General features: G+C 41.0%; 1 protein-coding gene across 1 annotated transcript; it reads right to left on the bottom strand.

Moving 5' to 3' along the window:
* Positions 1 to 9,873: 9,873 nt before the first annotated feature.
* Positions 9,874 to 11,829, bottom strand: LOC141760843 (uncharacterized). The gene has a single exon (XM_074623935.1). It carries the CDS (start codon positions 11,557 to 11,559, stop codon positions 10,618 to 10,620), a length of 942 nt encoding a protein of 313 aa, XP_074480036.1. The 5' UTR covers positions 11,560 to 11,829; the 3' UTR covers positions 9,874 to 10,617.
* Between the last annotated feature and the right edge of the window lie 10,708 nt (positions 11,830 to 22,537).

Below are 22,537 nucleotides of genomic sequence, written 5' to 3'. Positions count from 1 at the left end.
CAGTATTTTACTGTAAAATTTACAGTATCTGTACTGTATCAAAGAATACAGCAACTTACTGTAATCAAAGCATACAGTAATTTGCTGTAATATTTCAGAAATTACAGTAAAATACTGGCAGCAGTTTCGCCAGTAAGTTACTGTACAATTTACAGTATCTGTACTGTATCAAAAGAATACAGCAGCTTACTGTAATCAAAGCATACAGTAACTTGCTGTAATAATTCCAAATACAGTAATTTATTGGTTGCAGTTTCACCAGCAAGATACTGTACAATTTACAGTATCTCTACTGTATCAGAGAAATACAGTAACTTGTAATCAAAATGTCCAATAATTTCCTGTAATAATTCCACAAATTACAGTATTTTAAGCATCTATAAAAACTAACAAGCAAATGAAAAATAACAATTTTGAACAATAAACACAACAACATGGCATATTCATATTATTCTTGTTTATTATAATAACCTGAGTTTGACAGAAAATAACATCCAAATAAAACATTCAAATACTCAAGCTCTTACAAATAAAAATGGTGTGATGAGTTGTGAGTGAGTAAGAGACACAGTGTGTGTGTGTGTGTGTGTGTGTGTGTGTGTGTGTGTGTGTATCTGACTGACTGAGTGAGGGTGTATATTTGACTGTGTATGAATATCTGAGTCCATGGACTGAGTAAATACCATAACCTTTCTGTTTCAAAATTAAATAGCCTCCCTTGTTACACTGAGGGGGTTCACTAGACAGAACCATCCTATTGAACAATACTGCGTGCTGGCTAAACATCTTCAATATTAAACGTAGAAATAATGCCAGGTTGAACATTGTAAATAGAATAAAATTCAAAAATACAAAAATAGCCATTACAAATAAAAATACTGTTGTGAATGAACGAATTCATGTGTGAGTGTATCTGAGTAAGTGACGGGCTTAAAACATTTGTACTTTGTGGACTGAGTAAATACTGTAACTTTTCTGTTTCAAAATGAAATAGCCTCCCCCGTTACACTGCGGGGGTTCACTAGACAGAACAATACTGTTGAACAATACTGTGTGCTGGCTCAATATGGTCAATTATTAAACGTATAAATAATGCCAGGTTGAACATTTTAAGCAAAATTAAATAAAAAATAACATTGTGAATAAGTGAGACACAGACATAAAGGGATTTTCAGTAATTGAGTGAGATATGGAGGGTTTGTCTCTACAGACAGAGTCAGGGATGTGATTGTTAAACTCACACAAAGTCCCACTCGAAATCCATGAGCTTCCGCAGGAGGGTGCAAACATGAGGATTCAGGGATGTCCCTTTCTTATGAACCATTTTCCCGCTCTTCTTGCTGGTCACCTTTCCCTGTCGTGCCTTTGTCCCTCTCTCTGGGTTGATCCTGACACAGCTTCTACAAGGCATAGCAAGGTAAAACAAAAAGACACAAATGTGAATCAAACCACCTCTTACCTAAAATTAGACCGCTAAATATTGTTAGTATAAATAATACCTGATTTATTATAAGTCCCCAAATCGTTCTTTTTCATGCTTTATGTTTGCAATGCATATTAGAGTAGATACATGTGGACATGGTGAAATACTTCTTGCTAATATAGCTTACTTGCCTGATGTTTTATGAGTCACACTTTTGGAATATGAATATAACATTGAGTTTTTTTTGGTAACTTGATGACTCTTTGATAATTATCTATTTAATTTAATTATTCAAGACTAATAACAATGGGTTATTAATTTATATATGAAATATTATTGAAGGCTAATACTGTTTTTATGTTTCTTGTATATATTTTAGAACCACACATACACACCCAAACATCCAAGTGATCATTTAAGCTTATTTTGGAATGAACTCTCCATACCCTACTCTCTGATCATATGTCTATCACACATAGATAGATACAAGGATAGCTGTAAGGCCCAAACATCTGACACAAATGACTATATGGAATTCAAACTTACTTCTGTATGAATTCAAGTGTCCAGGCAGCGTGATCCTGATATTGGAGGTTGAAGTTGTAGTAGGATGTGAAGACAACAGCAAGCCCCAATGCAGACAATGCCCCTTCACACACCACCTGACCCTCGATGCTTACCATCCAGCGCTGGTCGGAAATCATTGGACCTGAAACACAATGCAAAAAGCTTTAGGCTGAATACCAAATTGACCATTTGACGAATTATCAAGTGGCCACTTACCGCTTTATTGTTTTTGTATGGTATTGGCATTTCCAACTGATATTTGAAAACCTTTCTAAAAAAATGTAAGCCTCCGCTAGATATCAGGAATTCTTGATGTAGGATGCGAGATGCTACTCATCTACTGTACTGCTCTTTGATGTATCCGGGTAGCCATTTACATACTTGCGACACCATCGCGCACTCATTTTCATAAAGCTTAGTGGTTGTGTCGGTTGCAGTGAAGGAGAAATCAAGTAAAAAAGTTAATACAAATAAAATAAAATCTACAAAGGGAGGGAGAATATCAAACGAACTATTTACATATTTACAAGCTATAGGAACACCCTAATCCAGAAAGAGTGAGAGAAAAGCTTAAACAAACTATTTACATATCAGAGAAGAATCAGAGAAATTATTATTCCGTAGCCTACTGTGTATGTATTATAGAGTCAACTATTTATTAACTAAAACATAGCCCACTGTGTATGTATTATAGTCAACTATTTATTAACCATCTAAAACTACATATTTATTTATCCATTTCTGTATGCACAACTGTTTCAGAATCAGTATCTATTTATAAGAATGTAAAGTTGTGTGTATTATATACAATATAGAAGACATAACCATAGAAACTCACTACAACTGAACTCCAACTCCAGCGGCAAGCAGCGTCTTCCTGCCTGCCCCACACCTTCTGACTGCCTGCTGACAGGCTCAATAGAAGTACTCTGCATATGTGCACTAGTACAGTGTATGTAGAAACGTGGGGCTTAGTGCTTACCTAGAATGATCAACCAAGGGCAATCAGGAAGGGTGAGGGATGTCTTCACAGTCGCCGCTGTGTCTGACACCTATATAGGAGACAATAAAGGCATTGCAATTCTAAGTTAATGTTAATACAATTAAACAATGCTTTAACTATAGTTGTCATCAATTTTCCTGTTTAAAGAAATTATTTTTAAAATCACACTGAGCTCCACTCATTGTTCAATGTCTTAATCTGAAATAAACTACATCAGTTATACTCACATCTGCCTGCAAGATGAGGACATCTCTCTTCTATTTGAAGCACCCTGCATGCTCATGTGAGCACCCTGCATGCTCATGTGAGCACCCTGCTTGCTCAACAGTATTCTCTCCATCATCTCTACCTGACCTGATCTGACTCAAAAGATTACCAACTACACAACCTTTATGTGTTCTTGACAAGTGTGATGAAAAAGTGGATATCACAGTAAACATTTTACCACAATTTGTGAATGGACATAAGACTGGTTTCCCCTCTTTAATGTGAGTCTTCAAGTGAGAAAATAATGTAGACAAACTGTCACATTTGACAGTACAGAAATCGATGTGGCATGATAAAACGTCTAATGTTAATGTCCTTATGCCAGAACATCCTTCCCTCAAGCTTGACTCCCTCTGATCTGGGTGATCTCTATATACATGGCATTTTAAAGCTGTAACTTTGCCAAATGAACGGTAACAATCGTGGAAAGCACATTTAAATGTGATGTGTGGGGTGTTTTGGTGAACTTTCATATGCCTAACAAAGGCATATTTAGTACCACATGCATGGCGGCAAAATTCACAGTTGAACATTCTTGAAACACAAGATAGATACTGCCTTGTCTCCCTTTTAGATTGCTGCTACCTATTAGTAATTATATTGAGAATTTAAATGCTGACTAAGCTAAAACCAGCTAGCTAACGAGCTAGCGCTAGCTAGCGCTAGCTAGCTACCGTGAATATAAGATAGACTACTGATGTGTGTTACCTGTGATACTAATGAGTATTGAAATATAGACGAAGCTAAGAATAGCTAACGACCTACCGTTAGCTAGCTAATGTACATCCATGGAGGAACGTGCACTGTGTTAGCAAAGGTACAATACAACTTGATGATTTGACTTACCATGAAGTAACGTAATGTAACCACTGGAGTTTCCCTTCGTCTGGTCTGACGATCAAAATGGAACTGGCGGTGGTGAAAATAAGAAGTGTTTATCCAAACTGCTGCTGTCTCTCCTCAAGTTGCACTGGACAACAACGATGCTGCTGCTGCTGCTGCCAGAGTGACCGTTGAGCTGTTGAGCTGTGGCGCTCAACGGTCAACTCGAAAAAAATACGCGCGAGAATTTAGAAAAATAGCCGTTAATTTATTTTCCCGAGATTCTCAGCGGCAAGCAGTAGATTACTGTGAAAAGATTGGGGCTGTTTTCGAAACCGCATACTATAATAGTAGTACGTACTGATTTGGCCAAAATGTAGTATGTAGTATGCAGTATGCGAACAAAAGCAAAATCTCCAGTATGCCAGAAATACCCGGATGACGTACTGATTTGGAAAAATTCTCCAGTATGCATCGGACCAGTCTATCTCGCCTACTGTATCCCACAATGCAAAGCGCCGGAACAGCACAGGCTACGGGTATAAAAACAGCAGCCAAAAGCTGCTCTTTTTTACGTTTTCTGTAGCCATTTCAACACTAAATTCACTTCTGAAAGTTTTTGAGGCGAGAAATCAACTGTGTAGATTATTAATATCGGCAGTTTTACGAAGTTAGATGGCGAATCGAACATTTGTTCCACCGTTGTCGGAGTTTAGAAGCTCCACAGAATACCGTGACAGCCAGCGAGCGCCTGCCCGGGTCGCTGCCAGCAAGCCGGGTAGTCACGCTCAGAGACCGCTATGAGCTGCTGGAGCTCTCTAGAGACCGGTCTGTAGACGAGAGGCTTTGATTTCCTTGTTGACGGATAGTTTGTTTAAATATCACAACACAGATGTCCATTATAAATTAACAGGAACCTGTGTTTATTTGCCTTTTTTCGAGTTAAAAAGCTCCACAATCACCCGCGGGCTTAGCTCGCTGGAGAGCCGGCCAGTGACGCTCACAGAGCGGCTGCAGAGCAGCAGAGTGGCGAGGGAAGATGAGAGGAGAGGAAGAGGAGAGAGAAGAGGAGAGAGAAGAGGAGGGAAAGAGCAGCTTCTGACGGGGCAGAGAGGTTCCTGATGAGACAACATGACACTTTTTTAACATTTCTCTAATATCTGGAGGGAGATCAGTCCTTTTGCTGTAACTGAAAAAGCAGTTTGAGTAAAGTAAACGTTGTGGATGAATGTTTTATATTTCCCGTCTCTCCTCGTTGATGATCCTGTTTGTCGGACTTCTTTATGAGCTGTCAGAATAAATAGTTTAAACCTGCAGTATCTTATAAAGTAAACAAGCACAACATAAACAACAAAATCAAAGTTGTATTTTTTGATAATATTGTAATAGTGGTACAAGTTAGTTTTTTTGTCCTGTGCTTTAAGAGCTGGTTTGAAGGCTTAAGCCTCGTCTAGCATACTGCTAAATACATCACTTTAACTGTCACATACTGCATACTACTGAGGAACGCAGTATACAGTATGTACTGTATACTGCATACTGCGCTCCTCAGTAGTATGCAGTATGCGGTTTCGAAAACAGCCTACACTTGACCGCTGGGATCATGGGAGCAAGCGTTCTGACTCCCATAATGCATTGCTTTCACAGTAATATACAGTAAAAGCATTTTACAGTATGTAACTGTTAGAATCTCGCTGTAAATTTACATCGAAGTCTTACAGTGCACAAGCCAAAGGATTAATGCAATAGGAAAGAACACACACTCCTACTCCCCTCAGTCTTCCTTATTTTGGTGGACGGCGTTGTGTATGAATCACCCCACATGATTGGAATACAGATGAGTGCGCGTTCATTGACGCCCTCTCCATGTCCGACTTCATTCATCTTTCCAGCAAAGCACCATGGGTAATTGAGAGCTGTTACATCATCTTGCCGTCTTGGTATGCTTTGTAGCAGAAAGCTGGACCCATCTCTCTCTCCTTCTTCTGCAGTTCTACTCTACACTCTCTCTTTTCTACAATGATGACAAAGCATGACAAGTCAAACTGTATTACATCACTGTTGGTTTCCTCCTCCGCGATGATGAAAGTCACGGGAGGACGTTGAGGAGTTGTGTAACTCATTCATATTTAGGGCAGTGGTGCATGCTTAAAGGCGTATGAACACTGTCATGATGTAGTGTTATCTAATGTGACTCCTCGTACAGAGAAATGAGAAACTATCCGAGGGGTTGATGGTGCTGTAAAAACAGGATAAGCAGGCTTCTGCTGGGTTAAATTCCCAGACACATTGGCTGGGAAGATCTCCTCTCGTGTCCTCTCCCCTCACGCTCATACACACCTACACACTCCTTCAGGAAGCAACCGCTGGGTTTCCCTTCAGTATGATGCTTAAAGGAAAGGGAAGCTGAAAATGACTAGTATGACATCAAATCAAATCAAATCAAATCAATTTATTTTTGTATAGCGTCAAATCACAACAGAAGTTATCTCAAGACGCTTTATATGTAGAGCAGGTCTATGACCGTACACCATAGTTTTGAGACCCAACAGGATCCACCAAGCGCACTGTGGCCAGGAAAAACTCCCCGATTACTGGGAAGAAACCTGGAGCAGAACCGGGCGCAGGGCGGGCGGCCATCTGCCGAGACCGGCTGGGGGGACAGATAGATAGAGTGAGAGAGAGAGAGAGAGATAGAGAGAGAGAGATATAGAAGCAGCCACAATAGCAGTCTAGCAGCTGTAATAACTAATACAAGTAGGGCTGATAACACAAAACCAATAGTGGTGGATGGAAAGAGTGATAATACAACTATCGGAAAGCCAGCACTGTCCAGCATCTCTCCTCAGTACGTCCATGTGTATTGGTGTGGGACGTCCCTGCGATCGATGCCCGTGCATTGGTTCCTGCAGCATCAGCATGCTTGCTGGGAGCTCTTGATGTCTTTGGCAGTGATTGAGAAGTGTTATTCTCCAGGCTGCCACATTGTCATTAGGTGTTGGAAATCCCTCGTTAGCATTGGTAGTCCCTCGTACAGACGTAGTTAATTAGGGATGGTAGCAGTTGGTGTCAAGCAGGCACCGACGCGGCAGCAGATGCAGCCACAATACCGGAGACCACCAAGATCCAGGTGAAACCCTGCTCCAAGTGTACCCATGCTCCAGGTATAACCTCACTCCCTGGTGTGATCCCGCTCCAGGTATGACCTCACTCCAGGTGTGACCCCGCTCCACGGTTAGCTGCGAGACAAGGAGGCACAAGGACTCCCGGGAAGGAATGAAGTTAGTAACAACATGGACATGGGACATGAGTATATACAGAAGGAGAGGGGAGCTCAGTGTGTCATAGGAAGTTCCTTATGACAGTGTGTCATAGGAAGTCCCCCGGCAGTCTATGCCTATAGCAGCTTAAGTATAAGCGTTATCAAAGAGGAAAGTCTTTAGCCTACTCTTAAATGTAGAGACGGTGTCTGCCTCCCGGACTGAAACTGGGAGCTGGTTCCAGAGAAGAGGAGCTTGATAGCTGAAGGCTCTGGCTCCCATTCTACGTTTGGAGACTCTAGGAACCTCAAGTAACCCTGCATTCTGTGAGCGCAGTGCTCTAGTGGGGTAGTAGGGTACTATGAGCTCTTTAAGATATGATGGGGCCTGACCGTTTAGCGCTTTGTAGGTGAGGAGGACGATTTTAAAATCTATTCTGGATTTTACAGGCAGCCAGTGTAGAGAAGCTAATACAGGCGTAATATGATCTCTTTTTCTAGTTCTAGTCAGAACACGTGCTGCAGCATTCTGGATCAACTGGAGAGTCTTAAGAGACTTATTGGAGCAGCCTGATAATAGGGAATTGCAGTAATCGAGTCTAGAGGTAACAAATGCATGGACTAATTTTTCTGCATCATTTCTGATCTTCGCAATGTTATGTAGATGAAAGAAGGCAGTCCGTGAGGTTTGTTTAATGTGAGAGTTAAAGGACATATCCTGGTCGAAGACAACTCCCAGATTCCTTACGGTGGTGCTGGAGGCCAGGGCAATGCCATCTAAAGTAACTATATAATGATATAGTTACTTTAGATGGCATTGCCCTGGCCTCAAAATAATTTGTTTCGGAGGTGCTCAGGGCCTAGTACAATAACTTCAGTTTTGTCTGAGTTTAACATCAGGAAATTGCAGGTCATCCAGGTTTTTATGTCCTTAAGGCATGCTTGAAGTTTAGTTAACTGGTTTGTTTCGTCTGGCTTGATTGATAGATATAATTGAGTATCATCTGCATAACAATGAAAGTTTATGGAGTGTTTTCTAATAACATTGCCTAAGGGAAGCATATATAAGGTAAATAGAATTGGTCCAAGTACAGAACCCTGTGGAACTCCGTGACTAACTTTGGCGTACATGGAGGACTCATCGTTGACATGTACAAACTGAGATCGATCTGATAAATAGGACTTAAACCAACTTAGTGCAGTTCCTTTAATGCCAATTAAATGTTCCAGTCTTTGTAATAGGATGTCATGGTCAATGGTGTCGAAAGCAGCACTGAGATCTAGCAAGACAAGTACAGAGACAAGTCCTTTGTCCGATGCCATTAGAAGGTCATTTGTAATTTTCACTAGTGCTGTCTCTGTGCTATGGTGCACTCTAAATCCTGACTGATAATCTTCGAATAAATGATTGTTCTGTAGAAAGTCACACAGCTGACTGGCAACTACTTTCTCGAGTATTTTGGAGGTAAAGGGAAGGTTAGATATAGGTCTATAGTTGGCTAGGACCTCTGGATCAAGAGTGGGTTTTTTAAGAAGAGGTTTAATTACAGCTACTTTAAAGGACTGTGGTACATAGCCTGTTAGTAGAGACACATTGATCATATCCAGTAAAGAGGTGCTAACTAGAGGTAAAACTTCTTTAAGCAGTTTAGTTGGGATGGGGTCTAGGAGACAGGTAGATGATTTAAATGAGGAGATCAGTGAGGTTAATTTGTGGAGATCGATAGGAGAAAAGCAGTCTAAATATATATCAGGTTGTACAGCTGTTTCTAAGGTTCCTAAGTTTGAGGATAAATTGGTACCAGTTGACGGTAGGAGGTGATTAATTTTGTCTCTAATAGTTATGATTTTATCATTAAAGAAACTCATGAAGTCACTACTACTGAGGGTTGTAGGAATACATGGCTCAATAGAGCTGTGACTTTCGGTCAGCCTGGCTACAGTGCTGAATAGAAACCTGGGGTTGTTCTTATTTTTCTCTATTAATGATGAGTAATGGGCTGCTCTGGCATCACAGAGAGCCTTCCTATATGTTTTAAGACTATCTTGCCAGACTAAATGAGATTCTTCCTGTTTGGTGGAACGCCATATCCTTTCCAGTTTCCTCGATGCTTGCTTTAATTTGCGTGTTTGAGGGTTATACCATGGAGCTGACTTCCTTTGTTTTACTAACTTCTTTTTTAGAGGAGCAACAGAATCAAGTGTGATTCGCAGTGAGTCTGTAGCACTATCTACAAGATGATCAATTTGGGTAGGGCTAAAATTAACATACGAGTCCTCTGTTATATTGAGACATGGTATTGAATTTAATGCTGATGGAATCGCTTCCTTAAATTTAGCTACAACACTATCGGATAGACATCTAGTGTACACACTTTTATCTGATGGTGTATAGTCTAGTAATAAGAATTCAAAAGTGATTAAATAATGGTCTGATAAAAGAGAGTTCTGTGGAAAAACAATTAAATGTTCAATTTCAACGCCATATGACATAACAAGGTCGAGGGTGTGGTTAAAGCGGTGAGTGGGCTTATGCACGTTCTGCGAGAAACCAATTGAATCTAATAAAGAGATAAACGCAGTACTGAGGCTATCATTATCAACGTCCACATGAATATTAAAATCACCTACTATAATGACTTTATCTGTTTTCAGGACTAAGCTTGATAGAAACTCTGAGAATTCAGATAGAAATTCAGAATATGGGCCTGGAGCGCGGTACACTATAACAAATAAAATTGGCTGTAGTGCTTTCCAGGTTGGGTGTGAAAGACTAAGAACAAGGCTTTCAAATGAGTTATAATTTAGTTTAGTTTTAGGGTTTATTAATAGGCTCGAGTCGAAGATGGCTGCAACTCCACCTCCTCGGCCGGTGTCTCGAGGAATGTGAGTATTAATATGACTCGGGGGAGTGGATTCGTTTAGGCTGACATATTCTTCCTGACACAGCCAGGTTTCAGTAAGACAAAATAAATCAATGTGATTATCTGATATTAAATCATTTACTAGTAGAGCTTTAGATGACAGAGATCTGATATTTAAGAGTCCACATTTAATTCTCCTGTTTTGTTGCTTTATTGCAGTGCTAGTGTTAGATTTTATTAGATTATTATGTTTAACTCCTCTTCTGTTTACTTTTGATTTAATTAATTTAGGTGGGGCAGACACAGTCTCAGTTAGGTTTGGGGTTAAGCTATGGGTGGGTAACTGCTCTAATGGAAGCGCAGAGAAGTGTGTAAGACTACAGCTCTGCGTCCTGGAATGACCTCTGGTTTGTCATGGATTTGTTCCACCAACAATCTTGGTCAGATTTCTGGATAAGAGAGCCGCACCATCCAAAGTAGGATGAATGCCGTCTCTCCTAATCAGACCAGGAATTCCCCAGAAAGGGTTCCAATTGTCAATGAAGCCCACATCGTTTGCTGGACACCACCACGACAGCCAGCTGTGGAATGACTTCATGCGGCTATACATGTCGTCACTGGTCAAGTTGGGGAGGGGACCAGAGAAAACTACGGAGTCCGACATTGTTTTTGCGTATGCACACACCGATTGGACATTAACTTTAGTGACCTCCGATCGACGTAACCGGGTGTCATTACCGCCGACGTGAATAACAATCTTACTGTATTTACGTTTATCCTTAGCCAGCAGTTTCAAAACAGATTCAATGTCGCCCGCTCTGGCCCCCGGGATGCAATTAACTATGGCAGCTGACTTCGCTAACTTCACGTTCCGCAAAATGGAGCTGCCGATAACCAGAGTTGGTTTCTCAGCGGGTGTGTCGCTGAGTGAGGAATATCTGTTAGAAACGTGAAGTGGTTGGTGGTTAACCGTGGGCTTCAGCTTACGACTATGCGTCCTTCGGACAGTCACCCAGCCTCCCGGCTGCTCGGGGGTTGCCGGGGGACGGCTAGCAGAAGCTAAGCTTGGCCGGTCTGCACCGGCTAGGGGCTGGCTAACTACAGAAGAAGCTAAAGCTAAAGTGCAGAACCGGGCTTCTAACTCGCTAACCCTCGCCTCCAATGCAGCGAATGCACTACACCTAATACATGTACCATTAGCTCTAAAGGAGGCAGAGGAATAACTAAACATAAGACACACAGAGCAGGGGAGAGCAGGAGAAGGAGAGAGAACAGGAGAAGGAGAGAGAACAGGAGAAGGAGAGAGAACAGGAGAGGGAGAGAGAACAGGAGAGCAGGGGAGAGGAGAAGCCATCGCTAACGGCTAAGCTACTGCTAAGCTACTGTTATGCTACGATACGATAGCCCAGCTAGCGTTAGCCGAGCTGAAAATGTGTGGTTAAGTCTCTAAAGAGGAGTGAGGTGTGAGTGCTTAAGCAGAACTAGTGTAGATATAAATGTAGCGGGTAATTATCCGCTGTAATGAAGAGTATATAACTATATTGCCCTGGATGTGCTAGAGCAGCTACAGAACACAGCAGCACACAGAAAGACAGGCAACCGGAAATGAGGCAACCGGAAATGAGGCAATACGCTTACCGTAAGCACGTCAGCACGTCACGACATAGAGACAGACATCCCATTATCAATGTGACAAACACGACATACCTGAACATTATATATACTGTATGGCGCCTTCACATGTGGTGGTGTTTACCATGTTCACCAGAAGAGTCCATATGAACGCCCCCCTCCACCTCCCCACCCCTCTTGTGGTATTCAAGACCTCGTAAGTAGAACGTTTCTGAAAGCTCAGAGTTCACGAGTCGTGGCGTGTTTGTTGACGTTGTCAGAAATGGCGGAGGCAGCTGTGTCCTTGTAAAAGCCTTCAATTTGACTTTAATCCATTTTAAATACATACTCAACAGTGTTTAATATCTATTCTAACTATTTATGGAAGTTACTACAAGCAATCACAGATGCATTTGGCTGAAAGTCACCAGTTAACACTGTTAGCAGAGAGTAAGGTCACTACGACTTGACACCGCAGTAATGGCAGCGGCACTAGATGGCGGAACACACAAAGCGGTCGGCGGATCCGTCTACAGTGCCAGTCTGCTCTACAACAACTTCTGAGGGGTCTGGCTCTATAGCAGCGAGATTACATTTGAACACATCATGATATCGTTGTAATTTATCTTCACCCAATAGACCTTTTATTGAGAATAGCTTGAAAGCCTCATAATAATAACTCAATGACACCTCCGTTAACGTTAGTAGCTCAGTTATTTAACCAAGCAGGACTGTGCTGTTTCTAACAGCTAACGTTAACTGGCTCTCCTCCTTTTGATGGCAGGTAGGGACCTGCCATTTCTGGTGGCAGAGACAGCGAACTGTGCTTCTCAGGATCCTTGAGTATGCAGCCATTGGCTGTGGACTAAGCTCAGTCGCCATTGGCTACTGTAGCATTTCACACATAGGTGTGAAATTCACCCAGGACAAAACCAGAGGAATCTCTTTGTTCCTCCTCTTTCCGCTCTTCCTTCACCTTCTCACCCAAGCTGACCTGCTTGAGATGAGCTGCCGCTTTCCCCACCTAAGCTCTCCAGTCCAGAAGCTGTAGAAACAGCTCTGTTCTGATCAATGGCCTGTTAGGAAACAGCCATTTCAACACAAGGAACCAAAATGCAGACGACGCGAGAGCCTGCCTTTGACCAACTAACTTCCAGCAACGACCACAAGGAAATTATCCCCACAAGCTACTGGGGAGAAAGTAATCTGCACAGCAACGACGACATCTTTGACTTGGAACCACAACTTCAACACATGGAATTACAAACCCTTTTCTTCCATGGATCAGTAACGTACTGGGCTTACCTTAGCAGTAGAAATTGCACATGGCTGAGCAAGACTGTTCAACTTTGATTTCTAGAATGTACTTCTATTGATTTGGTTTAATGTTATTCATTGAGTTTGACTGTGGTGATTTATTTGTATTTGATATTTGGGTAGGTGGCTTCGCCACATCTGATGTGTTTAGTTTATGCTTCACATAGACAAGGTCTTGCAGATACAGATACAGATACAGAGAGCTTTATTTATCCCCGAAGGGCAATTCAGTTTCTGCAGTCCACCGAGACATATACACACATTCATACTGCACAATCATCATTGACAGAGGGAACACAGTAGGTGGCATATCCCCATATGCCACCTACTGTGTTCCCTCTGGTGCAGAACAATAAAAGTACAAGATTAAAAATTAAAAATCTTCGCAATAAAAACAATGAATACAAGAATAAAAACAAGACGAGATAAAAGAATAAAGGAATAAATAAATAATTAGAATAGAATAAAGTGCCAAGAGTATTTGCACATTGCAAATTGTATTCCAAGAATGTACCTAATGCAAACACAGACAACCGTTATGTAGATAGTGCAAAATAATTGTACATTCAAAGTAAATAAAACATTTTTTTGTTGTCGTTCATTCATGATAGTTACTCTGCGTTCAGCAGTGTAATGGCAGAAGGAATGAATGACTTGGAGTAGCGGTTTGTCTTTCTGTGAGGCGGCAGATAGCGCCGTCCTGAAGGCAGTAGTGTGAACTCACTAGACAGGATTTGGTTGTGATTAATACTGTTTTTGGCCTTCTGGAGGACACGTTTCTCCCAGAGAGAGTTTAAGTTGCTCTGCTGGGCTCCGATGATTTTGGAGCAGACTTTCACAATGTTATTTAGGCAATTCCTGTCCTTCATAGACAAACCGTTAAACCAGCAAATAAATGAAAAGGTTAAAAGGCTCTCAATATATGACAAGTAGACAGTGTGCACAGGATAGATCTACTCACACCAAAGGAGTTGATTTTCCGCAGCAAATGAATTCTCTGTTGGCTTCGTTTAACAATGGACTCAGTGTTTACATCGAACTTGAGATGATATTCAAACACTGTGCCCAGGTACTTATAAGAGTCCACGATGTCAACATCCTCGCCATGAATTATACTCTGAGTGGGATTAATCTTGTTTTTTCTAAAGTCAATCACAAGTTCTTTAGTTTTTGAGACATTAAGATCAAGATAATTTTTGTCACACCACTCGACAAAGGCAGGAAGAGCGCAGCCATGATCTGACTCTGCCCCCTGTAGGAGCGACAGGAGTGCAGTGTCGTCTGAAAATTTCACTAATAAGCTGCCCTCCTTAGAAGACCTGCAGCTATCTGTGTACAAAATAAAAAGCAATGGCGAAAGGACGCAGCCTTGCGGAGAACCTGTGTTAGAGACCAAGGTATTAGACATAATACCATTAACTAAAACCTGTTGTGTTCTGTCTGTTAAGAAGTTTAAAACCAATGTTAAAAGCTGGTGAGGTAGGTTAAAATGAGATGCAAGCCTCTCAATCAGAATGTGAGGCTGCATCTTATTAAAAGCTGAAGAAAAATCAGCGAATAAGAGTCTGACATGAGCTTTTGGTGTTTCCAGGTGTCTATAAACTTTGTCCAGGATAAAGAGTTTAGCGTCTTCCACTCCTTTACCTGTTTGATATGCAAACTGGAGTGAATCCAGTTTGCCCTCCACCAGGGAAAGAACCTCTTCCTTTAAGATTTTCTCCAGGTTCTTCACTACCAGGGAAGTGAGTGCAACAGGTCTGAATTGGTTTAATTCCCTGGGGTTTTTAACTTTAGGAATGGGAATTATGGTGGAGGATTTCCAAATTTTGGGTAACTGGCAGCTGTCAACACAAATCTGAAAGAGCTTAGTGAAAACCTCACTAAGTTGATCAGCACAGTGGTGCAAAGTGCGACCACAGATGGCGTCAGGGCCAGAAGCTTTCCTTGTCCGCATTTTCCTAAATAAACCATTGACCTGCTCTTGAGATATCAATATATCGCTGTGGGGTACCAGGGAGTCCCTCAACCTGGATACATCCTGAGTGAAGTCAGACCTTTCAAACCGCGAGAAGAACAAATTAAAAGTGTTCGCCAAGTCTACATCCTCAACTCCATTAATGCTAATAAACTGCTTGGATGTATTTGCTTGCTGATTAATAGAGGCCATAGATTTAATCCCCTGCCAGACTGACCTTAGGTCGCCATTTACGTACTGACTTTCTATTTTTTCTTTGTACTTGGCTTTAGCCTTGGCTATTTCAACCTTAACCTCTTTGGAGACAACCTTCTTCTCCTGAGGGTTGCCAGTGAAAAAGATCTTTTTCTTTTTATTAATAGCAGATTTAAGATCTTTGGTTACCCATGGTTTGTTATTGGGAAAAATAACAACCTGTTTAGAGGGGATTACAGAATCAACACAAAAAGTGATGTAGGATGAGACAGTTTCTATAAGTTCATCAATGTTATCACCACAAGCATCAAAGAAGCCTTGCCAGTCTGTGCAGTCAAAACAGGCTTGGAGGGAGGAGATGCTGTACTCTGTCCAGATCTTAACAGCCTTCTCCTCTCTCTCCTGGCGTCTGAAGCATGGTTTATATGTAGGCAGTAAAAATATGCTGTTGTGATATGAAGCTCCCAAAGCTGGCATAGGTATGGACTTGTAGCCTCCCGTCACATTTCCGTAGCACAAGTCAAGGATAGTGTTTTTTTGTGTGGTGGGGCAACTTACATATTGTTCGTATGTCCGTAAAACTCTGTCTAGTCGGACATGATTCAAATCTCCAAGATAAAATTTAGGAGCATCAATACAAATAGAGTCCAGCTTGTGTGATACATCCACTATCAGCTGAGTGGCAGCACTGGCGTTGGCTCTGGGGTGGATGTACACAAGAGTAAAAAACAGTTGGGGGAACTCACGTGGCAGATAAAAAGGACGTAGGGAGATGGAGAGTAGCTCTATATCAGGGGTACATATTTTCTCCCGCACAATGATGTTGTTAAAGTACCGTTGATTTACATAGAAGCAGACCCCACCTCCGCGGCTTTTCCCCGTCGCTTCAGAGGAGCGGTCCAGTCTGATGGGACAGCCGAATCCAGTGAGAGCCAGGTCGCTGTCCTGGTCGCTCTCATTAAGCCACGTCTCGGTGATCGCGAGCAGGCAGCATTCTTTAAGTTGACGTTTGTACTTTGCCCAGATCTCCAGCTCGTCAATCTTGCGCCTTAAAGACTGGGCATTAGATAAAAAGACCGAGGGCAAGGGGGGTAACTGGCGCCGGTTATCGAGGCAGAGTTTTTTCATTTTGCGGCGAATACCTCCTCTCCTTCCTCTTTTCCGCCGCGAGAGCCGGCGTGAAGATCTTCTGTCCAGGTGGAAAGGGACAAAAATCTCTGCTGGAATGTTTGTCGGGATCTCTCCCTCCGCCGAAGAACGTAGCGACAGGAGAAGCTCCCTATTGATAGTGATCCGATCGCCATGTTGTTGCAGCGTCTTTTCCCCTTGACATACGCTGCAAACTAGCGTCAGGATAAAAAAGTAAGCAAGGAAATGCGCATACTTTCCCAAAGTCCACATATTGGTCCTCCGTACCGTCACACACACACACACACACACACACACACACACACACACAAGAACAGATAAAAAAGAAACGGTGAAAACTGTAGCGGGTCGCACACAAGGAAGCGCCCCCGTAATGTTGTTACTGCCGCACGACCTTTTTTGCATGCAAACTAACCATCTTTTCTAACCCACTGCATATCTAACACACATTAAGATCACATACATAAACTGTAATTCCCCCCCATGTGGGGAACAAAGAGGTCATGTGGTGACATGTTGGCGGCCATCTTTGTAGTTTTACAATGCTCGCCATTTTGTCTGTAGGCCATACAGACATCTTGAGACAAGAAGCCATCTTGTCTCTCTCCCACTCTCTCTCTCTCTCTCTCACACACACACACACACACACACACACACACACACACACACACAGACACACACAGACACACAGACACACACACAGACACACACACACTGTGTTTGGTTTGTTTAGTTTAGTTATTTAGTTAGATTAATATTGTGTTTTAAACCTTTATTATCTTGTAAATAAATGTTTGTGGAATATACATGCTGGTCTGTTTAATGTTGTACAAGAGTGAATAATGCCAACCTCTGCTATGTCAAGAACTCCGATATCCTTCAACCTTTACTATCTGTTTTGGTTATAGTTATTAATTTAATTATTAATCAACATTCCAATTTGATAGTTTAGCATATATAATGAGACTATATTAACGTTTTGGTCATTGGTCCCTGATTCCAGGGTGGTGCCCCGTTTATTATTAATGTTTATTGATAATCTTTATTAATATTAATAATTATATTATTATTTATTAATGAATTTGCTAATAACCAAAACCTGTTACAGCCAAATCCCTACAACTGATTTGTTCTTCACAGTGTCACACTATCAGGGAAAAAATAGGGTGCGCCCCCTCAGGTTTAATAGCACCATACTTTTGAACGTTTTTTTTCTCTCCGCCGTGGCTCCGGTCCCAAACAAACATAATAGAGCGTGCGTATGCGTCGTTGTGCATGCGTAACTATCGGAAAGCATCAATAAGAGGAATCAGTAGTCACGGAGGCATGAGATGCCAAGGAATCGGACAACTAGGAACCAACCGGAGCCGATTCATATTCCCATCACTAGCATTTTCCCTCCCTGCCAAAGAGATGGATGGTCTGACGATTTTATCCGCCACTGCCAACAATTTACCCGCAGTTGGCGGGTGCCAATTTCAGACCCTGGTTGGTTGTCCCATTTTTTTATCTTACTCCCTAGAGGGTGCTGTTAAAAAATGCTGGTACTGAAATTTTCAGAATTGGAGTCAGAGGTCACCTACAGGGTCACATCAGGAGTAAAGGCCGATTAATTTGCACGTCAACATAGTTTTTGCAAACTGTTGTGTTTGTCATGAGTACTTTCACACAGAACGCAAATATTATAATGTGGAAAAGTGACTGGTCTCACTGCCAGGGCTTTAAATCCCGACGCTTGGTGAGTGGCCCTCGGCATCTTGATACGGCACCCTTTAGCATCTGTGACACACCAGGCTTTCAACTAACTCCATTGTAAACCCATCCCACCCATTATAGCGGCACGTGGAAGTGGCCAAGTGGAAAAATATGAGTATGGATGAGATCACACGGTAATGTGAAAGGTGTTGCTTTAAGCGTCACTGTAATTTTCACCCAACTCTGCGGTTCCCCTCAGCCCTATAGAGCTTTTTAGTGCCTTTCAGCTTATTGTTTAGGTTTTACAACCAGTAACTTCGAGTTTTTGCCCCCGCAACCCGACCCCGGATAAGCGGATGAAGATGGATAGATGGAACCAGTTACTTCAGTGTTCCGGTTCCCTCTGACCGCTCTCATCAACTCAGGCAGCTGTTCTAATACAGCATCTAGTGGCTAAAGAGAACAATAATTCTCTTACAAGTAGTTGACTTATGTCAAACATGTGGGATGTTTAGCTTTTGTCGACTTCTACCCCAGAGTGGCCAAAACGCTGGTTAAAGCAGCAAAAGCTGAGTGGTGTTTTGTTGTTTGTTGTCAGTTTAACTCATTGTATAGGCTTATTTCACCGGTCGCAGTTAACAGATGCATAGAATGAAGCAGAAGGGCTGTTTCTATGGTTATCTGCATTCTAATTTAGAATGGTGGACCTGGCAGGCAATAAGAAACAATTGTTTTCTGTAGAATGTTGTATATACATTATTGCCTACTCTTGGTGATTTAATTACAAAAAAATAGATTAAGGAAATATATGCATTCATGTAGACTATAATATGTGTTTGTGTGAAAGAGAGTGGGAAACTGGAGAGGAAAACATAGTGTGTGATAAAATGTGTGTGACACCTTACTGTTTTATTGATGGGGATCCTGCACCGGTTTCTCACTGCTGTTCAAAACTGACACGTTTGTTTGTGTCAATGAATATGTGCATACTTCTACGTCTACACAGCAGTTTGCTGAGGTAGTAGTAGTAACCCAGTAGTAGTAGTAGTCATAGACATTTATACATAGACGCCGCATTGGACGTTTCAGCCTGTTGCAGCGATACGTCAACGTGGGCGCCATCTTGGACAGAACAAGACTGGCCTGTAACCCTATACAAGTGAACGGGGGAGCTGACATTTTTCTGGACAAAAAGCACTATAATGTCTACATTTCTCAACCGATTTCAACGAGTCGTTATTATATTAAAGGGTTTATGATGTACGTGGAGTAGAAAAATAAAGTTTAGTCTCCAGTTACTTAGAATCTCGATAGTTAAGCTGCTAGACGCACAGGAGACGAGTGTGTACCATCGGCTGACATGAACTGAATTACTGACGTGATAGAAAATAATTCATTTATCAGAAGGAATTGTTAAAATTCACGTTTGTCAAGTATGGTTTTGACTTATTTTCTTGTAGAGAGGTCCCTGTATAATATAATATAATATAATATACTATAATATAATATAATATAATATAATATAACATAATATAATGTAGAATGAAATGTCTTCCTCTGTTTTAGCGATCATGCTTTCAATATATAGGCTACCTCTAACACTGCTACTGATATTACTATTATGTACTTTCTAATCAATCAGAATAACAGGGAAATAGTAGTACATAAATAAACAATGGTAAAAATAATTATTAGTATAATATTAGTTAAGATCTGAATTTATTGAAATAATGGTGATAATACAGCAATTATAAAAAACTAAATAATCTAATAGCGTAATTGTTAACCAAGATATGCCATCAGTTTTATTGTTTAGAATGTTAGACACATGTGATTTTTAATACGTATCGTACATTTCATGTTTTAAACAAGATATCATGTTAGATATGAACATCAATAAGCCAACATTAACTTATATTGATTAGCTAACAATAAGGAACGTTAGCTAGCTCTTATCTGATGTCAAGGAAGTAAACGTTTTGTAAAGATGTTACGTTAACTTGAACAGTTGACATGAAAAATGCTTAAAGGAAAATGTGATATGATAGTACTAGTTTTTAATAATGACCTAATAATAGATTGAATCCACCATATCGAAGGAAAGACCGCTGATCCATGAACCAGAAGCAGTTACGTTAACGTATTTTTCACCAAAATCTTTGGGAAAAGAAAAAAAAATCGGAATGTTAACTTAACGTTACCCCTCGTAGATCATAAACATTTGAATATAAAACGACTGGTTGAAATCGGTTGAGAAATATAAATGTTATAGTGCTTTTTATCCAGAAAAACTCACCTGTTCACTTATATAGGGTTACAGGCCAGTCTTGCCTGGTCCAATATGACGCCCACGTTGACTAACGCTCCAGGAGTCAATGCGGCCTCTATGTATAGATGTCTATGGTAGTAGTAGCATGTGTGTGTGTACAGTAGTTCCTGTTTATCACAGAAAAAAAAATCGGAATGTTAACTTAACGTTACCCCTCGTAGATCATAAACATTTGAATATAAAACGACTGGTTGAAATCGGTTGAGACACTGATCATTAGGGGGTGCCAAAATCATACACTTTTAAATTCTAAACATAGTGGCTTTAACGCATTAATTATCTGTATAAATTTAGTAAGTCAACACTGAATCTTATTGGAGAAAATATCACTATACATTGTTGAAACAATTGCTGAGGAGATGAGTGTATTTGTTGCTACAATAGCCATAAATATAACCTTTGAACAGCTCTTGCAATGAGAAAAACAATCAATAGTCTATCTTTAATCTCCTCATAGTATTCTCATTTGTTAGTCTAACCCTCGTCTTCCATCTACCTGAGTAGGAGTCTGTGTGCATATGCAGGTCATTATCCCACTATGGTGTGTTATTGCAGGAGAGTGGTCTTTAACTGGGGCTTAGTGATGATGATGACGGCAGTATCGATGCCATGAAACTGCCCTGGAATGATTCAGAGAGAGAAAGAAAGAAATGGATTGACGTTAAAAGCGGTAGTGCATGAAAGGAAAAATATAAGTTCAGTGTCATAATTTTTTCCATAGTTATATAGATTATAATATTCACTCTTTTAATGATAAATGCACCGGTGCTTATTTCAATACATAAGTTATAATATTTTGCTGTTATAGCCTTAAAGAGTGCTGAAGGAATGAGTCCTAAAACCCAAAAATGAGTTAGCATTTTAGCACTTCCTGTTCCCTCGTCTGGAAGTCAATGGGTTTATTGAATGGGTTTTTAGTTAGATGCCCGAAATAAGGTCTGTGGTTAACACAAGCCGAAGAGATTTTAATGTTTGTTTTATAATATAAAATATGTCAGTAATATCCCACTTGTGAATTTTGAAGCCTTTATTTGTCTTTAAAAAGGTGGTTGCTAACAAGTAGCTAAATGAGACGACTAAACGTCATCACGCCGATTCTTCGCCCTTTACAGCCTCGTTGAGTGAACTCACGCTCATATGTCCGTGGTGTAGTTCATCTATAGCTTAACTTTAGCTTTTTACTTTTGGGTTGCATTCATGCTTCAAAAATCATGAAGTTGTGTTCATTTGTCGAGATTATTAAGTATCATAAACGTTTGTTTGCCACAGAGCTGATTTTCTGCAATAATTCAAAACCTAATAAAAAATTCCAATTGCACGTTTGAGCGGGCTTTGGTTGCATACAGGTAAATAGTCCATGTGGAGAGCAAAAGAGGCAGAATGCATTGGCTGAAATGCAGTCTCAGAACCCGTTGGCTATCGTCTGATGATAATTTAGCTTCAGTGTAAACTGGTGTGGTATATTTTCAGGTCTTATACAAGACAGCGGGGCCCCTCTTATGCAAACATGGGTAAATAGCATACGTGGACATAGGGTCCAAAGTCCAGGGGTTGAAAGATAAACATGTAGGACACACATGGACTTATGCTCAGCTCGCATGTTACATGACAGATGTTGCATAACATCTGTGCCCGATATAAGGAGGCGCGAGAGCCCCAAAGGGGGGACTCTCAGATTTGAGTTGAGACCTCCGGACGTTCTAGACGTTCGTTATGACATTTGTTGCTTGTTTGTAATAAACTCTATTATACCAAAAAGAACAGTGTCCGCGGAGCATCCTTCCTCATCACTTCAACAGCACTGTCGCAGGAGAGATACGACAAATTTGGCGTCACGAACAGGATCGGAAGTGGCCTCAGCTGTTTACTGCTACAACTTCACAGAACGGTAAGCGCACTCGATTAAATGCTGGTCATAAATTGGGGCTGTTGTGTGGAGTTGTTTGGACACACCGTAAATTAAGAACCTTCTTGTTATGGACATGTCCTGTTGATTTGATGTTTAAAGTGAGGCTCCGTGCTAAATTTAATGAAAAAAAAAAAAAAAAAAGGGGGAATGAA

This window comes from Sebastes fasciatus, chromosome 22 (assembly GCF_043250625.1).
Source record: "Sebastes fasciatus isolate fSebFas1 chromosome 22, fSebFas1.pri, whole genome shotgun sequence".
NCBI lineage: Eukaryota > Metazoa > Chordata > Actinopteri > Perciformes > Sebastidae > Sebastes > Sebastes fasciatus.
This window is presented reverse-complemented; position numbering and strand designations above follow the sequence as displayed.